The 22,323-nt window shown below is 33.2% G+C and overlaps 3 protein-coding genes across 3 annotated transcripts in view; 1 reads left to right on the top strand and 2 right to left on the bottom strand.

Annotated features, from left to right (window-relative positions):
* The window catches only part of LOC111510923 (D-beta-hydroxybutyrate dehydrogenase, mitochondrial), an 88,820-nt gene extending 85,975 nt beyond the window's left edge, over positions 1 to 2,845 (top strand). Inside the window, exon 6 of the mRNA XM_023166900.2 lies at positions 1,794 to 2,845. Coding sequence (XP_023022668.2) covers positions 1,794 to 1,949 — 156 coding nt within the window. The 3' untranslated portion in view covers positions 1,950 to 2,845. The remainder of the gene's footprint in view (positions 1 to 1,793) is intronic.
* A 7,981-nt stretch (positions 2,846 to 10,826) lies between these two features.
* Positions 10,827 to 20,682, bottom strand: LOC111508357 (lipid transferase CIDEB). Its single transcript, XM_074174296.1, has 2 exons — positions 19,868 to 20,682; positions 10,827 to 12,334 (listed from the first exon to the last, which is right to left on the bottom strand). Exon 1 carries the CDS (start codon positions 20,487 to 20,489, stop codon positions 19,923 to 19,925), a length of 567 nt encoding a protein of 188 aa, XP_074030397.1. The 5' UTR covers positions 20,490 to 20,682; the 3' UTR covers positions 10,827 to 12,334; positions 19,868 to 19,922.
* Positions 17,283 to 19,718, bottom strand: LOC141481925 (uncharacterized). Its single transcript, XM_074174295.1, has 6 exons — positions 19,257 to 19,718; positions 18,805 to 19,068; positions 18,583 to 18,654; positions 18,383 to 18,451; positions 17,637 to 17,732; positions 17,283 to 17,572 (listed from the first exon to the last, which is right to left on the bottom strand). The coding sequence occupies exons 1-6, from the start codon at positions 19,395 to 19,397 to the stop codon at positions 17,285 to 17,287; spliced, it is 930 nt and encodes a 309-aa protein (XP_074030396.1). The 5' UTR covers positions 19,398 to 19,718; the 3' UTR covers positions 17,283 to 17,284.
* Positions 20,683 to 22,323: the final 1,641 nt, after the last annotated feature.

Raw genomic sequence — 22,323 nt, forward strand, 5'->3', positions numbered from 1 at the left:
AGCTAGACAATATATCTTTGAGTTTGTTAATTTTACAGGAATCCCTTGAATCGGTGGTAGAATCGATATTGATGTCACCTGTTAAAATAATATTTACATTAGGCTTATAAAACTCGTCAAAAACCTTCTGGATAGTTTCGAAAAATATGTTATGATCACCACACGGAGATCTAGAGCAAGTGAAAATTATGGTAATAATGCCGTCTAATTTGCAAGAAATACCACAAATCTAGAAATGTTTTTCAATACAAAATCTATCTAGTTTTATCTTTTTACATTTCAGTCCGACTCTGGAGTATATAGCAACACCACCTTGATCATATAGGTTTCTACAGAAACATGTGCTCAGTTCAAATACTGTTTTTTTGTGTGGATGGTGTCTACTTTTGTATGTGTTTCAGTAAGGCAAATAAATAAAATATTGTTATTAATGTCTGTTTCTAACTGATTGATTGCGTCAGTATTCAAACTTTGTACGTTCAACAGAACGATTTGTGGATAAAAGGCTAGTCTGCTGCATGAATTGACCCCCCCCCGCTTCTGAAAAAACTTACTAATGCAAGCCCCTTCAGGCCAGATACGTGGATCCATATCAGTCTTGAAATTTGATTCATTTATAGATACCTTGAAAGAAGAGTAAATGCTGGGGAATCTTGATGCAAATTCTTGAACTTGAACCTCTGAAAACGTGGGGAGTAGTAGTTGTTTTAGCCCTTCCAATGAAGTTGTTTGGAGAAGCATATTTTTGGGGACGCCCTTTATATCTGTTTCTTTATTGTTTCCTACAATCATTCGTCTTTTTGGTTTCTGTTGATTAGATTCGTTCAGAAGCTGTCTTTACATTATTGAAGATGCCTGGATTCAACAACCGGTATCTCAAACAATCATTCTAGATTCGTAGGCTGTGAGTAGCATAAACTTTCAACTTCACGGACCCCTACAAAAATGAATCCAAAGGTGTGAGATTGAGTAATTCAGCTGGACACTCCACCTGATCCCGCCTGCTTATCCAACGCATTTTGTGAAATTTTTGTTTCCATCATCTAGTACAAATTCAGATCGCTGTGGTAACAATTTTTCTTCAGTTTGACGGTCAAAGTGTATAAATTTAAATAACGATAACAACAAAGTACAAGCAGCAGTGAAGATTAATAAAATTTTTATTCAGACAGTGGCTGATTAAGATTTATTTTTGGATAAGTGTATCCGGCCGGTCGGTAGCCAGGTGGTTCGACGTGGGTGCTTTGTTCACTCACTCGAATTGACTGCCGTGTTGGTCGGTGGTTCAAGCCCCAGTCTGAACGATCGATTTTCACTTGCTATCGTCCAACCTGTGTTAGGAATCACACGTTAGAAGGTAAGACCTCATAAATCCTTAGCTCGCACAAGTTTCGACTTCTGAGGGATAAACAGATTTCAAACAGATTTTTTTTAAACATATAATACTAAATAAAATATGAAAAGAAATTACGAAGAAGTCGTGCTCCATTTGCTACCCTAATTAAAACTAATAATAGGTACGACACTGGCCGGTAAGGGGCTTATCGTAATCCAATAGTAATTTAGTCATATTATGTATTTCATTTGGTTGAAAAGGACTGTGAATTTCGCCAATATTTTTATTCGATATCCTTTCTTCTTTCTACTCCGTCGTTTGAAAAATTATATTTTTTAATTAATAAAAGAAATAGAAGGGAAGTATTCTTTTCTATCGAAATAAGAATATCAGCCCAAATCTGAAGACCATATGAATTACGTCAATCATATTATTTTCAAATAATATTCTGTTTCAGGAAAGTGACACATCTCCCGTATTGAGAGCTCTCAACGATGCAGTTGTCCGCACTTTTCCTCTCAAGAAATACACTCCTGTATCCCGCAAAGAAAAAATACAAGCCTTCATTGCAGACCATTTTCCCCGTTCTGTTTATGACATAATATACTCTTAAATGTTCATTTCCTTAAAGAAAAGTTATCTTATGTCAAAAAAAAGTGATGAATTTTTTGTGCTAGTAAGTTACAGTGTTAGATTGTATTTGTTTTGAATTTCTGTAGGTTATGCTTTGTCAGAGAGTTTTAGTGAAAGTCAGTTGAGTCTTTTTCAGGCAGTGACTACATTTTGTTAATGTAGATAATTGTAAGTGCTCTTAATACTGTGATTTAACCTGTTTACATTTACAAAAGGAACTTTCGAAACAATAGTAATATATATATATAAATTTATCTAAGCTGGCTGAAGGACATCAATTGTATACTTCTGATGCACTGTTTGGAACCTTCGGTGTAGTAATGAATATTATTGTAGTTTTTTCCCAACACCAAACCATTATTTTAATACCTCGACACGTGGTTCGATCACCAAGTGATCATCTTCAAGAGGAAGATCAAACTGGTCCTTGATCTTCCTCTTGAAGGTGATCACTTGGTGATCGAAACACGCGTTGAGGTGTTGAAATAACGGTTTGGTGTAGGGAAAAAACTACAGTAATATTTATCAATTGTTTCTTGAAATCCCATGGCCGGTGAGTGAAATCGAATCTGCGTAAAGTTTGGGTTGGTGTGTGACAGAGGAAAAAAGGAATAGTAACTTTTACTTGCAATTTTATGTTTTCCGCTCGAATAATCTGATAAACTGATTTCTACACATCTACTGGCCATGACTCAGTCAGGCAGCTGTATGGGTACGTTTTTGGGTTACTAGATGTTAATCCATGTAAAGTACTTAAATAAGTCATACAGAGTATGGTATCGAAGAATTCTGAACAGTAACGATCAATTAATTTAAATATATAATCATACAATATCATGTAAGTAAATAAATAAATACAAATTTTTGTGTATTAGATCTACGCCTCAAAGTATGAAACACATTAAACATTGATAATTATTATACCTGAATCACATTATAAATCTGATGATCTTGAACAAAAGTTATTTTTGTTCAAGATCATTATCAGTTTTTCATCAACCTTTCTAAGGATTTTCACCTTACACAATCTGAAAAAAAATTGTAATGGATAATTTGTTACAAAACAAAAAATACACTGAGATCTATACGCACACACATACAGGGTATAAATTTGAAAACTTCCCACCCTTAATATCTTCCTTCCGGTAAACAATATGAGGAATCGAAAAACAGGTCAATTTTATTGTCAAGGGGGACACTTTCAAGGACTATTTGTGGCGTTCGTGGTTCAACTCCCTAGGAGAGGTAGATGTTACCCTTAGAATTTTAAATGGAAAGGGGGGTTAAGTGGCACATCATTTTGATTGGGGTTCAATTCTGCTTCCAATGGTACCCTGACTTATTGATTTTTGGATCAGCATTTTCCGAAAAAAAGCGGTCTTAACTAACAGAAGTAATGATTAGTGGTACTACTGCGATGCATGGTTTGACCAGAACTGGTAAGGATATTAGGTAGTACCGTTGCAACCATTCATTAGGAGTAACATTAGCCATTAGCTCCAATTAATTCACATCAAAAAGAAGTCTGATAGTGAAACGTAGATGGTAGTGAATTTGTGTTTAGTAAATGCTGAATTTTTACTTCTCATCGCAGAAAGTGTACAGATAGCCGTCCTTTTTTGCTACTTCTGCTGTAAAAAGTTTCTGTTTTCAGGCAAAAAATTGGTTCACAAATTTGAACTTTATGGTAGTATTGTGCATACAGTTGTACCTGATGGGCTATTATGATTACTTTAATAAATGTATAAAAGTGTAAAAATGGTTTACATCCTTCAAGACAGAATTGAAATGATATAATTTTATGGATAAGTTGGAAAGTGCAAACAAAGGGCGGCATGTATTTTAACGAGCGACATCCAAAGTGTAGTGTAAGTCGTGTGCTTGATTTGGTGAATACATTTTACGAAACTGATTCAGTGACAAATAAAATTCTAATTAGAAACATGTGCAAGTTCAGAACGCTATTTTTCGGAAACTGCTCATCAAAACATAAAACGTCAGGATATCATTGGAAGCAGAATTGAACGCCAATCAAAATGATATGCCACTTGACGCCCCTTCTCGTTCAAGATTCTAATGATAACATCTACCCCTCCTTGGGGGTTGAACCACCAGAGCTACAAATATTTCTTGAAAGTGTCACCTTTGACTATAAAATTGACCTGTTTTTCCGATTCCTCATATTATTTACTGGAAGGAAGATATTAAGTGTGGGAAGTTTCCAAATTGACACCCTGTATACACAAACTCTAGACACAGAAGAAAAAACCAAAAATAAGTTATGAGCATGTATAAGTTACTTTGTTCTTATGGCAAAAGTTATATTGGTGGAACTTCAAGATCATTAAAAGTGCGCGATAATGGCGAAAGTATCAGAACACGTTTTGAAATCAAACGATGTTGAATTCAACTAGACGGGACCGTTTGCCAGTAAAACCTATTTTGAGAGACATAAGCGCAAATATTTAGCGTAAATTATTATATCTGAAGATGAATCTATTTCAACTTGGAACTTGGAAGTCCTGCAAAGTGGCGATATATCAGACAACAACAACATTATTGATGTATTCAATATTTCAAAACTTTTTTAGCATTTTTTGAGGAATTTTGAAAATGAAGTGAAACAAAGAACAAATACTAGTTCCATTACATTTTTTCAATTGCGCAGGCGGAAGCAGATGTTTAGCTTCCGAAAGACAAGTAAGTATATGTACAATTTCTCAGTTTCTTTTATAGAAAAATTATTGAATACGAATTAATCATAAATGGTCATCTTATGTAAAAAAAATGTGTCTTGACCAATCAACAGAGTGCTCCAAAACATTATCATGCATAGTGCACGTGATCTCCCAAACAAGGCTGCTTGTACAGAGTCGCACTAAAAAACGACCGATTTTTTTTTTCAAATATGCGGCTGGGTATAGGAGAATTTTGAACTTTAAAATATCGTATATGTACACACCACAGTTGTTAAAACGTAACTGACCGCACTGGCAGTGTAACAATGAATTCCGCCGGCCGATTATTATTTTCACAAAAAAGATGCAAATGTGTTGCTTTTTTTTGTTGGATAGATATAGTTCAGAGACTTAGTTTTTGTGATGTTTCAATCCAGACACATTTTCTTCGAAGTAGCGATGGGCAACTACTATAATTTATTGCATACTTATGACATGTACCGATTTCATTCAAATCAAGCGGGCTGAGTCCATTGTATTTTTGTAAATCATGCCCGAAATAAAATAACGCCGGCCGCCACTGGTAGCCATAAACCAATTAGCTGAGAGCGCGCGAATGCACGATGATTCCCCGCCACTCTAGAAGCAGCGAGAATAATGCTACCGACTTCGACAGAACCTCGGCGAAATTTCTACGGCATTCGATTAAGACATTTAAACGATAGCTGCGAGCATATCGACATAGTCAAGTGGACATTACAGTGCGGTACGCGAAGCTATCTATTAAGGCGATAGACATTCAAATAATACTTGACGTTTTAGTTGAAGTATTTGTTGTATTTAAAGTTAAATAAAGTTAAGTTTGATTATTCAGTGTAATCAATTTATTGTTGAACCCACGGAGAAAAATGAAACAGTATACATTTCATGAAAGTTTCTATAGAAGACGTACAACTCCCAACATTTCATGGCTGCTAATCGTGTTGTTGTTGAGGTGGAAGACTCTTTTCTGGATGGAATCTAGCAGCTTTATGTTTGCTCAGGTGCGGTAATAATAAATATAATCTTTGTTTTCCCAAATGACTAATACAACTTAGAATAGGAATAGTTACAATTACATTCAAATAGTAAATTATGTATAATCACAAAAATACACATGTATAACACTAAATCTTGAATATATATAGAAAAAACAAATGAAATCACATAGTAAAATATTCGTCAAGATAATAAAAACTACTGCTATTCAGGTATAACCTGGGATGGATTTTAGGTTTTCTGGTAACCGATTATACGCTTTCCTATACACAGTGTTCCATATATGTGAGCAGTATTACAAGGAAGAACTATTTTGAGCTTCATAAAAAGCATTAACCTGGCAGGATTTTCTCAGGATCAAATTCTACTAAGTTTCACTCTCAAGTTGAAGTTTCTTTCACATCTAGACTAAGATGTGAAATGACATTAAAAGCTGACCTGAGTGTGTTATATATATATTGGATATCTGCCCTTATTCCAGTAGGTTGAATTAGAATAGAAGCAATATGTATACCTGAACACCAGCGTTGATGGTTAAGGTCTGGGAAAGAAAGGTGATTGTGAGGAACAGTATTTAAAAAAGCTGGACAAAAACAATCTGATAAGCTTTACTAGCGAAGCTTGATTAGTAAACATTCATGCCTGACATTGTCAAAAGTCTTAAAACATCAGGCGTGTTTTGATCTTTGTTGTCGGTAACAATATAAATGATCGCTTGAGATGATGATGCATTACAAATTTTTCAGAATAAGTAGTCTATATTTAATTGCCCTCTGTGGGTAAAAGCCAACTTGGAGCGGTAAAAAAAAGAAAACCCATTTTTGTAAGAGGTTAAAGACTCTACAGAATACTGGTGTAAGTTAATTTAGTCAAGTGCGACCAAAGAATAAATTTCAAAAATTGGAACCATGGCGAGAATTATTACTAAGAATACAGGTAAATGAGATCTGCACGAGGTCGTTTCTCCGACGAAATGAAAACAATATTTCAAAATGTTTCGTTAGCTCTCCTTGATTATTTATTAGTCGTCGTTTTGATCAAAATATTTTTCAATCACGTTGAGCAGATCAAAACTTTGGCTTTTCAGTTTACAGCCTAACAGAACCACGATCTATAAGGTCTTGCGTACATAGACACGTGGGTTGTTTCTGGCTCAACGGGAAACTCTGCATTGAGCTTTTGTTTGAACTAGTTGAATATTCCTCGTGGGTGCTTTAATTTACTTTCTGACGGAGAGACTAACGAATTAAAGTTCATATGATGAGCGGTCGTAGGGCAAAGTCGCTCTAAACTTTCGCTGAACATCATAAATATCAATTTACCTTCGTAACTACAACGGATGTCTGGCTGAAAACTCATTAATTTCAGTGCGAGTAACGGAGAAAAATTTTCATACTGGAAAGATCAACAGATGATTATGAAAAATATTCGTGATATGCTAAACGAATATTCAAGAAATTTGGAAATGATTTGTTGCAATCAGTTTTCAATTTCCCTTCTTTACAAGAAACCAGAGCCCAAAACAAAGCATTCGAAATCTAAGAGACAGTGTTGTTTCAGTGTTGTTGTATGGTTTAATTTTGTTTTCTCGTTCAATTATCACCTACTTCATATTTTCATTTTTGGATTTAAGCAGTTTAATAATCACTTTTATCCCGCACATGGCACAAAATAAGTTCATACATATTATGAAGAGTGGGAGGAGGTTTTTTCTTTTTTCCCTACGAACAAGGATGGAGTAATGATAAAAAAAAATTTTCGAGAACGCATTTTTTGACAGATGATTGTTGACAGAAGAATTTTCCTGACTCATTTATTTTGACAGTCAGGCACCTATATGAGATCAAACCAGAGCACAGAAAAAATTATCAGCTCAAATTAGACCAAAAAATAGGAGTGAAGGTACAAAAATTCGCACCCAGCTCATGATTCAAAACATAATCATAAATGAAATCTGAAAAATCCTCGTAGATCCGATACCTGGAAAGTTGAAAAACCAGGTTTTTCGCGATTTTTAGCAAAATAGTCAGTTTTATCATAAAATTGGTTCCGACAAAAATTGTAGATCACATAATTACCGTTTCTGAGATATGAAATTCAAAAAGTTGGAAGAGTTGTAATCGTCATAATATGCATACGTTTCCACGCTACCTTTGTGATATTGTAGGTACTCAGCACATTTTTTCAAGGTGGTTTCCCCAGTAGCCCTATTCCACGTATCCGTTGTGATTATGTTTAATTTGAAACCATTGAATAATAAAATATATTGGCAATGGTTGAAAATGATGAAAAAAAAATAAGGAAATTTATTTGTCTGATGCATAACCATCGACATAGCATAACTATCTAACACTTCTGCTTCCACTTCTTCTTCTTCTTCTTCTTCTTCTTCTCCTTGTTCTTCTTCTCTATTCTGAGGGCAAGTATATTAATATACTTGCCCTCAGTGATGCATCCATCGCACGTTGATACCAAACGAATCATCAACTGTTGATGATTCAACATTAGAGTACGACCGGCCTTGACAAATGGTACATGCAATAGAACAAAACAGTCCAACGTTTTTGAAACTTCATTTAGCACTATATCTTTTTTTACAGTCCCAAAACAATGTATTAAGCAGTTTTTCCGGCGCGGAGGGTGCAAAGTCTGAACTGGTTCCAATATATTGTCGACCAACTTCCAACCCGTCTTTTGGGTCCAGCTGATAACCAAGCCACACTTGAACTTGGTAATATACCCGTGAAAGATGATGATGAGCTGAGGTTGGATGTAGATGAGTCAATTGCACTTATTTATTATTTCTATTATTTTTAACGAAACATGCATATCAAAACTTATCTAACCACGTAGTTTTTTTGAAGGTTCATACACAGAAAGAAGAAAGCGAATCCGCTGATGATAACTTCTTGTGAATTTAAATTACTCTTTTTATAAACTTCAGCACTTCGAACTGAATATTGTTTTTTAAACATTTTGAAAACTGTTGTTTCGCCCCTTCTGAAAAAAGCAGCTGTCGTATGACAGCCAGTTATTGCGTGTAAAAATAATACGTTTTTAACACTATAGAAAAGTAGTTTTGCAACATTTTTCAATGACTAATCGCGTGCTGTTGCACAGCTGTGATAGATTCAAATTATGAAACGGTAAATTATGCGGTGGCATGCCTGACAAACCCAATGAGTTCAAAACCTCTGTTGGATAATTCACAGCTTCAGTGGTATCGAAAACTGTATCTATGCTCGATGGATTAACAATAAGTGGCCAAAAACTGTTTGGCCGGCTTCGTTCTCATCCCTTGTCCGTGCTGTTTATTGAGTGAGAAGTGACACCAGTAGATGCCTGGCGGGAATAACTGATCTATGATCAGGGTTAAAATGATTGAATTACTAAAATGTGGCTGGTGATAGGGTTGAAATTGAGGAGTATATGTATTTTTCAATGCCACATCATGAGAAAAAACAAAAAAATTTGTCCAAAATTTTTTTTAAATGGAGTAGAGCACCCTTATCATTTAGGGGTATGAAAAATAGATTACAAACTTTTTTCAGACCTACCTAATATACATATAGAATTTCATAAAAATCGGTTAAGCCGTTTCCAAGCAGTATGACAGCTAACAGTGTGAAACTGTACTAGCCACAGACCTAGTATTTATTTATCCACAGATTCTCTTGAATATAATTGAATGTTGGGTATTTATATTAAACTGAATTTCATTTTCAGGATTAATATATTGTGTTATTTATTACAAGGTTCTTGACATAACAAGTTACATTAATAAAAAATTCTACAAATATTATCAAAAAGCTTCATGAATAATATAATTCCTTCTAATGACACTCAAAAAAGGAATATCTACATAAGATTTCACGGGGCACATTTATAACCAATTATCACAGCTAGGTAGGATGTAATACAATGTTAAGCATTAGAAGGAATGTCATTAAATATCGGAGATTTCAGAATGAAATATTTTCTGAAAATGGTAATATATATATATATATATATATATATATATATATATATATATATATATATATATATATATATATATATATATATATATATATATATATATATATATCCAGATAAACCCCCAAATTACTTGCTTAGTTGACATTTGACATCACTTCGAGCCACTAATTATAAGTATAGTAGTAAAGGGTTTTCCAATAGGTAATTGACAACTTTGAATTTAATTTATGAACGCACTATTTCACTGATCATCTAACAGTCACTTTTCTTGCTTCAGTAAACTCAACATTTTCATCATGGTAAATTACACGAACGAACAACGTATGCAAATTATAAAAATGCACTACTGAAATTCGAAGTAAGTGACCGCAACTTTAAGAGCGTTGACTCCAATTTTCGGTCGTTATGCTCGCCCTAGTAGACAAGCAATAACAAGTTTAGTGCAAAAATTTATTGGTCTAGTGAAAATCCACATGTGCTTCATGAATCACCACTGCATCCACAAAAAATAACTGTTTGGTGCGGTTTGCATGCCGGCGGCGTCATTGGGCCATATTTTTTCGTCGACAATAACGATCGTCACGTTACTGTGAATGACGATCGTTATCGCGCCATGATTACCGATTATTTTTGGCACGACTTGGACTTAGACGACATGTGGTTTCAACAGGACGGTGCCACAAGCCACACAGCATACATTACAATCGATTTATTGTAGAGTAAGTTTGGTGAGCATGCTATCTCCAGAAATGGACCAGTCAATTGGCCACTTCATTCGTGCGATTTAACACCAGTAGACTTTTTTCTTTGGGGCTACGTTAAATCATTGGTCTATGACAACAAGCCGACGACGAAGGCCGAAATGTATGACCGAGTCATGGAAAATTGGGTCCAACCAATCGACCGCTGCCGACGTGCCCGCGGTGGCCATATGAACGAAGTCGAGTTTCATTCATAAATGTTTTGATTGTATTTCAAGTCGATCATGAAGTTTTGGAAATATCTCAAATGGTTTGCGTTTTATTTAAAAAAAAAGTTGTCAAGTCCTTATTGGAAAACCCCATATTATATTAGTAAGCATAATATTTCTTTTCCAAACGTTTATTTTCGCCTTCCTCTTCCACTATAACTGCATGGACTTTTTACATGAGCAAAATTGGTGCAACATTTTCGTTTTCAATTCTATTGCAGGGCTTTGAATAGATGCAATATTGCAGCTTTTTTGCTCACACTTCAATAAATAAACAAATTATAATTATGAAATCATTATTTCAATTCGGCTTTCTCCACAGAAGTATGCTTTAAACTAGAAATCTCAATAAATTTCCCAATACCAAATTGAAAATATGACACTTCATGGCAAAATAGAAAAATTGGTAATAGATGGGAAAGAAAGTTTTTGGCTTACTACTACTCCATCTTGATACAAAAAAAGATGAGGGAATCTTCCAAAGAAAGGAAGGAAGTAATCAATTTGAAAATAAGTAACTCTATACATGGATGTGTGGATCATGCAAAGAAGCAACTTTTAGACACAAACTGAAAGAAAGTCCTCCTGAAACAGCTACTTTCATATAAACATTGAATTGGTAATAGTTGTTTCATACATTAAACTTTCACTTTTACTTCAAGAAAGAAAATAAATGGAAGCATTCATAAATCACACTTCAAAAGTGTATAAAGCTACTGTTTATTCAAATGGTGAAAAATTTCTTGAAGTGAGAAAATGAATAAAATTTGGTATATTAATCAACAAAGTTCAAGTTTGAAATTTGCAAAAACAGTTTTAATTTTTTCAACCAGAATCTATTATTTCCATTGCAAATGTTGATAACTCATTGGTTTTCATGCTTGAAATTGACTATTACTCCTAAATTATTTTTTCATGTTTAATAGTTAAGCATTGTTCATATGCAAGATTTTCACAAGTGATTTTTGAAAGATCATAAATGTACTTATCTTTATATAAGTTGAAATAAAATTACTCATTTATTAATTTAGAAATATACAGTGTATTAATAAAAGGTCCAAAACTTTTTCGAACAAAATTTTCAATTATATCCAATATCCATTTGTGTGGGTATACTGGAGCTCTATATTTGCTAATAATTATTTGTGTGATGTTATATCTATGGAAAATTATAATCAAAATGGCCTCAGATATATAAAAAATGGGATGTATCATAAGCAGTATTTGACAATATGTCAAATTTATGTAACTGATAGAATTCCAATGAGGCATTCTTTGAGGCAATTTTTTCAAGTCTGAATAACCAATACTTCATTTATCGAAAATAAAGAGCATTCTGAAAATTCACATATTCATCAAGCTTTATTCAGGTGATCATCGCTGGAACTCTGCTAGCAGTACTGACAAACAAGCAACAATTCTTCATTCTACATTCTTCAGAATGTAGAATGCATTCTAACTCATCTCCTTTATCCTCTTCATTTATTGCTAACAGAGTTCCTCTACTAAGTTAAAAATGGTAAATACTTATAGTGCTACAATTATTCATCACTGAATACTAATACAATTTTTGTGTTTTTGATGTTCATTTCTTGGATGTGTGTTTGTGACTTGAGCAAAGAATTAGTGTCATTTTTCCCACGTATTGACAAATCAGTCTTATTCTTGTGTATATGCTAGTGAAAATTATGCAGCTGTCACCTAAAAAAGAAAAACATCATTAATTTTATACAACAATGTGGTGTATTACATATATTTATATATTTGGGAAACTCGTTATATCATTAGTCTAAGCCTAAAAAGTTATCGACTTGTGAAATATATGTCAATTAAAAAGATCACAAAGAGAACTCACATATTCATTATGAAATGTTATCAATACATAAATCAAATAAAATACTACTCATTCACAACAAACAACTAATAGATTCAAACCAAAACATTTCTTGAAATGTTTGGCTTTTCAGACGATTTCCTTAAAGTTATGAAAATCTCATAGTGAATATTTACAAAGATATGGTGGAAATCACATGCAATTTGGAGAAATTTCTTAGAAATCATAACGATTTCAAATAATTCACTAGATAATTAAAATTCCATGAAATAAATGTGTGTATTCTGAAAATTTTCTGTCAATTGAAGAAATTTTACGAATAACATCAAGATAAATACATTTCAGTGATATTATTTATTCTGAAATAATTTTGTATCATGTAAAACCTTTCAACGGAATTTTTGGAGGTTTTTCACCTTCTACAATTTGAAAAATATGAAAATTGCAATGGAGAACTTCATACAAATGTAGAAAGGGCAAACTTTTTAGTTCACCCTGATAAGTGACATTCAAAGTATTTTTTGTAAATTTTTTAAATTTAAACAGTAACTTATAAGCAAAAACTAAAAAGTTTGCCCTTTTTACACCTGTATAAATTTCTCCATCACAGTTTAAATATTTTTCAGATTGTGAAGGTGAAAAATACAAAAAAGGTTGACGAAAACCCCTACCAGAAAAAATTACTTTCATTCAATACTATGGTAGTAATATGGAATTTTAATTACTTAACTTCAAATGAAAGTGGAATAATTTCACTTACATTCTTACATCAGAATATACATTAATTTTATGCAAAAATCGATAATTCATGATTTTAAAAAATGGGTTTTTATGAGTACTCAAGTCATGATTTTTTTAAATAGAGGGGAAGATGATGAACTAATAATTAAATTATATCTACTGTAATGAAACAAATTTTGTTATTCATTAATTAATTAATTCATAAAAACATTTGAATAATGATGTAATGTCATTAGATTTTATTAACCCTTCAGTGGTCGCGCCGTGGTCAAAAAGACCGCTCAATATAATAATTCTGCATAAATCTGAAAAAAATCGCGATACGCCGCCGTCGCCTCGAGTAGCTTATTATTCCAATAGGAGACAGTTTCAAAAGAGCACTACAGTGGTAAAAACAAGAACAAGAAGTAGATTCGGATGACAACAATGATTTAGTCGATGCTGTATTTCGAGGAAAGGATGGCACGATGTGGCGTAAGCATTCAAAAACAAATAAACGAGTTCGAAGATCAAAAAGCAATATTATAAAACAATTACCGGGGCCAAAACAATCAACGAAGAATCTCAAAGATATTATTGATATTTGGAAGTATTTTTTGAATGATTTTATGATTGATATAATTGTTCAAAATACCAATAAATATATTGAAAATGAGTTAGCTGCAATTTATTCCCATGAAAGAGATGCTAAACCTACGAACGCTTTCGAAATTCGAGCCCTAATAGGTCTATTATATTTAGCTGGCACCTATAAAGCGAATCATCTGAATGCTGAAGACCTGTGGTTGACAAACGGTGAAGGTGTAGAGATTTTCCGGCTAAGGATGTCATTGGCTCGACTCAGATTTTTAAGATGCGTCAGGTTTGACGACAAAAGTAATCGTGAAGAACGTCAAAAACTGGACAAGCTGGCTGCGATTCGCATTTTCTTTGACAAATTTGTAGATAATTGCAAATCTGGATATAATTTATCGGAATTTGTCACCATCGACGAAATGCTCCCAGGGTTCTTAGGCAACTGTTCTAGGATTCAGTACATTCCTAGCAAACCCGCCAAATACGGGATTAAAATATTTGCAATTTGCGATGCGAAAATGTACTACACTTCAAATATGGAAGTATATGTGGGCCGACAGCCCGATGGGCCATTCTCAATAGATAATTCAAGCAAAGAAGTTGTGAAAAGATTATGTGAACCAATAAGAGGTTCTGGACGCAACGTAACATTAGATAATTGGTTTACCAGTATTCCTCTCATCGCTACTTTGAAAAAAGATTTCTCATTGACGGTTGTTGGAACAATAAGGAAAAACAAACGAGAATTACCTCCTGAGTTACTCCAGCCATCTCGTCCAATAAATTCTAGCATGTTTGCTTTCAGTGACACATGTACATTAGTGTCATATATCCCAAAAAAAAAGAAAATGGTGCTATTAGCATCAAGTTTGCACGACGACGATGAGCTAGATCCCGCAACTGGCGAGTTCTTCAAACCTGCGCTTTTAACATATTACAATAAATATAAATGTGGAGTAGATGTGGTAGATCAGCTTTGCTCGACGTATAACACCTCAAGAAAAACGCGAAGATGGCCAATGGTAATTTTTCATACCATTCTAAATATCGCTGGAATTAATTCTTTAGTGATTTATATAGCCAACAATCCAGAGAAACAAAAAATGGTACGAAGAAAATTTTTGAAGAAGTTGGCATTTTCACTGATTGAAGATCATCTGAAGTTCAGAGCAACTGTACAGAATTTAAGTAGAGATATGAAATACCGTATTAGAGAAATATGCAACATGCCCGACGAAATTCAGGAAGAAGTAAAAAGCAAAAGAGTGGGAAGATGCAGTTTTTGCGATCGGAAAAAAAATCATAAAACCACTACTTCTTGTTTCAAATGTAGTAAATTTATATGTAGAGAACATACAACTTGTGTATGTGTAGAGTATCGCGTAAATGTACTATGATAATTTGAAAAATATTCAAAGCAAACAAAAATGTTATTTATAGTAACACAATTTTTGTAAAAATTTTTCTGTTGCATTAATTTCAAGTATTTTCTGTCTTTTTTCCACATTTATATTGATTGAAATAAACTAGTTTTAAATAAACCACAGCCTTTTATCAAACTGCATTATTAAAGTTTAATAGAATTACCAAATAATCACAGCGGTCATTTTGATCGCAAGCGATCACTTATGAATCAAATCTTCTAGCGACCACTGAAGGGTTAACAATGTATGGATGTGAGGAACTGATAATGGGATGTTTTTTTATTTTACCTTTTTATTCATTCATTTTACCTTTTCATTCATCAGTACAATACTGATGTATTGTACATGAAAAATTAGTTGTCTTCATTCATTTCATTATCATGATGCATTTTTGATATGTGCCTATTTCTTTTTAATTTTGTTCTGCCATTATTTAAGAATATATTGAAAAAGAAGCACTTCCTCATTGCCATTTTTCAAACTGTACATAATGGCTTTTGCAGATTTTCAATCTGTCATTTCTTCCCCAAGAAACGATAATCAGTTAACTTTTTATATGGACAAAGACAATCAACCGGTATAAGACAGACTTTCTGACAACAATTTCACTGATATATCAAGTATCATCCTAATCATTTAATTAGTAAACTTTAAAATGTCATTTAAATAAACTCTAACGGCCGATTTCATAAAGAAACATAAAGGTTACTTTAACTTTAAATGATACTTTAATAAATATTTTTGATTTCATAACCAAGTTAAAGTGTCCTTTAAGCCAAAAACGTCCTTCAAAGTTAAAGTGTCGATTTCTCTACTTCAACTCGCTAAAGTGTCATTTAACTACAACATAACCTCAATTTTAATAATTGTTATTTGTTGTGCTACTCGCTACGTTTGCTAGTTTTGTGTTCGTTTAGCCATAATAATCATAAAAATATGAATAATTTTGAAACGTCTAGCTCAAGTTCATCTGATGAAGAATTTATTTATACTAGAAGACCAAAAGTGTATAGGAAAAGAACAGACTGCTTCGAAAAATATGATGAGCTTGACTTTTACCAACGTTTTCGCTTAAAAAAACAAACTGTTTTGTATCTACTAGATGAAATAAAAGAACAAATTCAGTTACCTACTAATAAGTAAGTTGTAAAATTTGTATTATTAACAGAATTATAAAAAAATTTATTTATTTTTTAGAGGTGGGTGCATTACACCATTACAACAATTATTGTTGACTTTAAGATTCTACGCATCAGGAAATATGCAAATAATCGTATCAGATTTTATGGGAGTGTCTAGAAGTTCAGCTAGCAGGATTATCAAAAAGGTGTCTATTGCTATTGCCTCACTAGCCCGACAACACATTCGCATGTATGAAAATAAAAGGGAATTGGAAGAAGCAGTTGAAAAATTTTATGAAATAGCTTCATTTCCCAAGACCATTGGAGCAATTGATTGCACATTAGTTAAAATTGATTCTCCCGGTGGAAATGATGCAGAAATATTCAGATGTAGAAAATCTTATTTTGCATTAAATGTTCAGACAGTAAGCGATGCTAAATTGAAAATAAGAGATATTGTTGTGAGATGGCCAGGATCGGTGCATGACCAAACAATTTTTAATAATAGCAGTTTAAAGCAAAAATTTGAAAATGGTGTATTTGGTCAGTATATGCTAATTGGTGACAGTGGATATTCTCTAAAGCCATATCTTATGACTAAGTTACAACAAACTAGAACACCTGCTGAAAATTTATACAATGAGTCTATAATAAGGACTCGAAATGTAGTAGAGCGTCAATACGGTTTATGGAAAAGACGATTTCCCGTTTTGAGGTTTGGCATGAGACTAAAACTAGAGACCACAATGGCAGTAATAGTCGCAACTGCAGTTCTTCATAACATTGCCATTGATATGAATGATAACTTTACTGAAGAAGATGAAATAGAGGAAGACGATGAGGATGTATTACCCCCCATGGAAAATAATCCAAATATAGCAGAAAATATAAGGAATTTGATAATTAATGAACATTTTGCTAGATTGTAAATACTAATAATAATTAAAAATCAGTTTTATGAAACATTTAATTTATTTAATTGTTTTTCTTTTAATTTGATTTCTAAATCCAATAAAGTCATTTTTTTTAAATGTTCTTCTTCTTCTCTCTCCCTTCTCCTTGATCTCTCCTTCTCCTCTGCTTCTACCGTTTTTTCAAGAAGCTCCTTTTTCTTTTTATAATAATCTTCTTTTGCATTATATAACGGGTTTATTTTGGTTGGGTGTAGTTTTCCGTTGGCTTTTCTTTTTAAATTATTAGGTGCATAACTACTCCAATCGATTTTTTTCTTAATATGCGTTTGCTGGGAACAGACAAGAGTTATATAATAAAAATTACAACTGTACCACACACAATTCAAAACTCACTTTTTTACTAGACATGCTCCCTGAGGGTGTCACTGATGTAGGAGGTGATATCTGGTTCTCCTCCAATACAATTTCTTCAGTAAATTCAGGTACTATCTAAAAGCAAATGTACTATTACATTTTTTGAGGTCCTAACTTAAATATTAGCTTTAATCAGCATAACAAATTAAAAGGTTTGGGAAAAAAAGTTTTTGGCTTTCTACTTCTCCATCTTGATACAAAAAAAAATGTAGGTATCTTCGAAAGAAAGGAAGGAAGTAATCAATTTGAAAATAAGTAACTCTATACATAGATGTGTAGATCATGCGAAGAAACAATTTTCAGACACATACTGGAAGGAAGCCCTCCTGAAACAGCTACTTTCATATGAACATTGAATTACACGACAGAAAAAAATTCTTTCGAAACAATACTGAATACTGAATTATACAGAAGATACTTTGTAATGTAATTCAATGTTTATATGAAAATAGCTGTTTCAGGAGGACTTCCTTCCAGTTATTATCTGAAAGATGTTTCTTTGCATGATGTACACATCCATGTATAGAGTTACTTATTTTCAAATTGATTACTTCTTTCCTTTCTTTGGAAGATTCCCACATAATTTTTGTATCAAGAAGAAGTAGTAGAAAGCCAAAAAATTTCTTTCCCAAAAATTAATCACTCCTAAAAATATAAACCCTTCAATTCAAAATAAAAGGTCTTTCCGAACTATGGATTAGTAGTGAAAAAAATCTATAACTTACTGATTGCGTAGAAATCTCTGACATTTCATCTTTGGCTTCTCCTGCTGCAATTATTGTCATTTCTGAATCCTGTAACAATATATTCAGAATAATTAATATTATACAAGTATGTTCCCAAGACAAAAAATAACAAATTTATCTTGACAACTATTAACAGGTTGCTAATATATTATCATTTAAAAAACGGTTTATTTACTTACAACAAATTGTTGAGGATATTCTTTTAGAAGTTCTTCCTTTAAAACTGAAGATGATGCATCCATTCCAAGATCCTATAATACCACATACAATTAATATTTAATTTTATTGCCCTAACCAATACAGATAAAATCATGAAAGAAATAATGTTTTTAACCATTAACCAAATTTTAGTTTGGTAACTGTTAAAACAAAATGATTTGGTTATAAAAAAATGTAATTACATTTATGAAATCGCTATCCAAGCTGTTATTCAAACCCACCACCGTTTTCATATTTATTATATTTAGGGTTGCTTCTGTTACAGGATCTAAATCAATTTTTATTGCGGGACCACCCCCTGTTCCCGTCATATATGATTTTTGTTTCGCCACATCCTTTCTAGCTTTTGTTTTCAGATTATCAAATTTTGCTTTAATCTGAGATATACTTCTCACTTGTATATTTCTGGAGTTGAAGCTGGAAAGTACTTTGCGCCATGCCTCTTCCTAAAATCATATTTAAATTTATTAATATTGAGGTATCTAACTACATAGATATATATAGTTTTAATTTATTATTTCAAGCTCACACCCTTCACCCTTGATGAAGTAAAATTAGGGTTATGATTACATTAACATGTATTCTACAATAAATAAAATACACACAAAAAATTGCTTGTACTTGTAATACATACCTTTTCTGCATTCGTTACTTTATTAGTAGTTTTGCATTCTAAAATATGCTTGAATTTTTCAATTTCTTGTATTAAATTCATTTCTTCCTCCCGAGAAAAATTTGACGAGCGAACTTTCTTATTATTATTTACCATTTCCATTTCAGTCCAAATCAATCGTCCTCACAAATACAAATAACAAAAACATCAAACACCACAACTCTTAACCTTACTTATTCAAACACTGAACTTAAATACTCGTCAAATATGACAAATCTTGTCAAAATCCATGAATTCCAGGTTGACCAACATCTTAAAAATTACTTAAAAGATACTTTATGGAAAGGGCACTTTAATATTAATTATGAAACCAAATGACGGCAACAGCTACTTTAAAGGGGACTTTAGTGTAAAGTCTCCTTTCGGTAAAGTGGACTTTAGATATTGATTATGAAATCGGCCGTAAACTGGGCAACTTTTCCCTAATTTATCAACCTTTGTAATATGGTTTTCAAGTTTTCCCCTTCTTATCATGAACACAATGTAAATTGTAATAATCAAAAGAGGAATTAGAAGTTAATTGTGTAATAAAATTCACTTTGTGATATAAAATGTATGTAATTTCAACTTACATTTTAGGTAAGGGGTTCCATTAATGATATCTAATAAAATGGTTTCTACATTTCCCTATTTCCCACCTTCAGTCTCATTTTCTTTCTCGTTGTATACTCGCAACAAATCCAAAGCATCTTGTGCCTGGCGCTTATCAGCCAAATATCTTCCTGAAACCTCTTTGAGCTGGTCGAGAAATATTCTATCTGGAAATGTTATATCAACCAAGGATTCTGGGTCCATATCACTGAGCAATTCAAGATCAGCACCTCCAAGTAAAGACACATGACACATATTATGCTTCAGCTTACCAACAAGGTTAACAAGGTCTCTCTCCCCTTTGTTGTCCACATCGTCTATATTGAGACGTAAGGGTGGAGATTTCGGAAACCAATTCTGCCCCTCAGTCAACACCATTAGACAGGTGTTGGGATCCAGAGTACCAAAGTACTCTTCGTCATCTATCTCAGTACCATCATCCTCAAGAACAAGAGTAATATTGTCCTTGTCTGAAAGATTCAGTTTTTCCAATACTTTTGAAGACAAATCTTGCAAAGACGAAGCCACTACGCCTTTTTTTATTTCTCTAGAAGCTGTTGTTATCTTGAAAGGTTTTCCAGTTTGACCATCATCCTCTTCCATAATTTTTATCTTTCAATTTCATCTGATATATGTTCAATTAATCTCTATCGCAAGAACTTCGCGTCAGAGAATTTCACTACTCAAAACAATCACAATTCATAAATCTTAAAACTTCACGCCACGAAGTTTACGCCCTCAAAAGCCGTAAACTTGAATTTTTGCAACTTGCAGCCTACATCCAATGAATGAATGCACTCTTTCTGATTTCTGCGGCGCATGCCAACCGAACTACAAGGCAGATACAAGGTCACTTCAAGAAAATCAATAAACTTCCACACTGCAAGGTTGCCACTCGAACTGCCAAATCTTTGAAATGTAATTTTGATTAATGGAGAGTTCAAATCATAAATGTGAATGTTCACAGATCGGTTGACACATCAGAACATTACTTTTTATTCTTCAGTTTTCGAAATAATGTAAGTGTCGTTTTGCTGAAATGTTTCAGTAAAGGGACTTGTAAAATTAAAATCATTTGTTGCAGAATAATGGAACTAGGAGATGAAATCATGCTGGAAGTCAATAATGTCATCTTACACATCATTGATTTTGGATTTCCACGAAGAACTTTTAGGAGGCCCGACTATTTCGAAGAGATGGATGATATGGTCTTTTACAAAGATTCGGACTGACCAAGCCGAGAACACTATCAGTGCGTTCCACTAAGCACTCACAACGACCACGCTCACGACTACGGTTTTTGCCGTTCCACTTGATTCTGGGCGTCACAATCATTAACTCAAGTGGAATGGATTTTGGAGCGCTTTGAGCGTTCATTTAAATAATACACATAGAGCGTTTAAAAAATCAAAACAAAAAGTTGATGGGGTTATGTTACAATTTGTAAGTGGTATCAATAAGTTCTATTAATTGTTGGTTAACATGATTTAGTAAACAAAAATTATGTATATACTTTAATTTTTGAAGAGTATTTAACTAATTTATGTTCGTATATAATAAAAATGCCTTTTACGGCGGCAGTTGGAAATTTGTTGGTGCGTCGAAATAATGCTCCACAAAGTACTAGTTCGTCCAGCTCAGATGAAGAATGGAATACAATTTTCCACAAATATAATCGTGTAAAATGAAAACTTAGACCACGTATTATTGATTACGATAATGTAATTACTCGGTATTCAGATGAAGAATTTAAAAGTCATTTCAGGTAAATTATTTTTTATCACTTAATACACTATAGATTTTGAAAATTTTACTCATGAAAATCTTTATCGATCTCTTCACACTGTCAAGATGTACATTAAATTATTTACATGAGCTGATACAAGAAGATTTAGTCCGACGTGTTCCCGGATGTCCTACAATTCCTTCCCGTCATCAATTGATGATAGCTCTTTGGAAAATGGCCACAACAGATTCTTATAGGTTAATTTTTTCTTAAATTAACCATTTTAGTATTATATACCATAATTCACAAGTATAAAATTAAACCCTTTTTTTATTTAACGCACGTTCAGCATCTGCAGGAGAAAGTTTGAGATCCACAACAGTATCTCGTTCGGCACAATAGAACGACATTGTTGTTGTCGCCATGTTTGCTGCTTTTAGTTTTGAAAATTGCGCTCAGTTTCACAAAACGCTCACATCGACCCACCTCTTGAGATGGGTCGTCGTGAGCTAGGCGTGAGCATAAGTAATGACGTCATTAATGACGTTTTCGCCGCGACCACAACGATCGCGGTCGCCATGTGGAACGCCTGAATGAGTATTGCGTTGTACACGCAGTGGAACGCACGGTATATGTGCTGGAGATCATAGAAGATGCTTTAGAATTCGATTTGTAAAGAAAACATTCAATTGGTTTTACTTTTTTTTTTCA

The sequence above is a fragment of the Leptinotarsa decemlineata genome, unplaced genomic scaffold (assembly GCF_025532065.1).
Source record: "Leptinotarsa decemlineata unplaced genomic scaffold, Ldec_3_MD MMD2_tig00000576_RagTag_RagTag, whole genome shotgun sequence".
NCBI lineage: Eukaryota > Metazoa > Arthropoda > Insecta > Coleoptera > Chrysomelidae > Leptinotarsa > Leptinotarsa decemlineata.

Excerpts from the sequence above, each read along its gene's own strand:
- LOC141481925 (XM_074174295.1), bottom strand. The coding sequence starts at position 19,397 with ATGGAAATGGTAAATAATAATAAGAAAGTTCGCTCGTCAAATTTTTCT. Across the intron at positions 19,069-19,256 it reads AAGTAACGAATGCAGAAAAG|GAAGAGGCATGGCGCAAAGT; the intron begins GTATGTATTACA and ends ATATGATTTTAG. Across the intron at positions 17,733-18,382 it reads CAGAGATTTCTACGCAATCA|ATAGTACCTGAATTTACTGA; the intron begins GTAAGTTATAGA and ends ATTTGCTTTTAG.
- LOC111508357 (XM_074174296.1), bottom strand. The coding sequence starts at position 20,489 with ATGGAAGAGGATGATGGTCAAACTGGAAAACCTTTCAAGATAACAACA.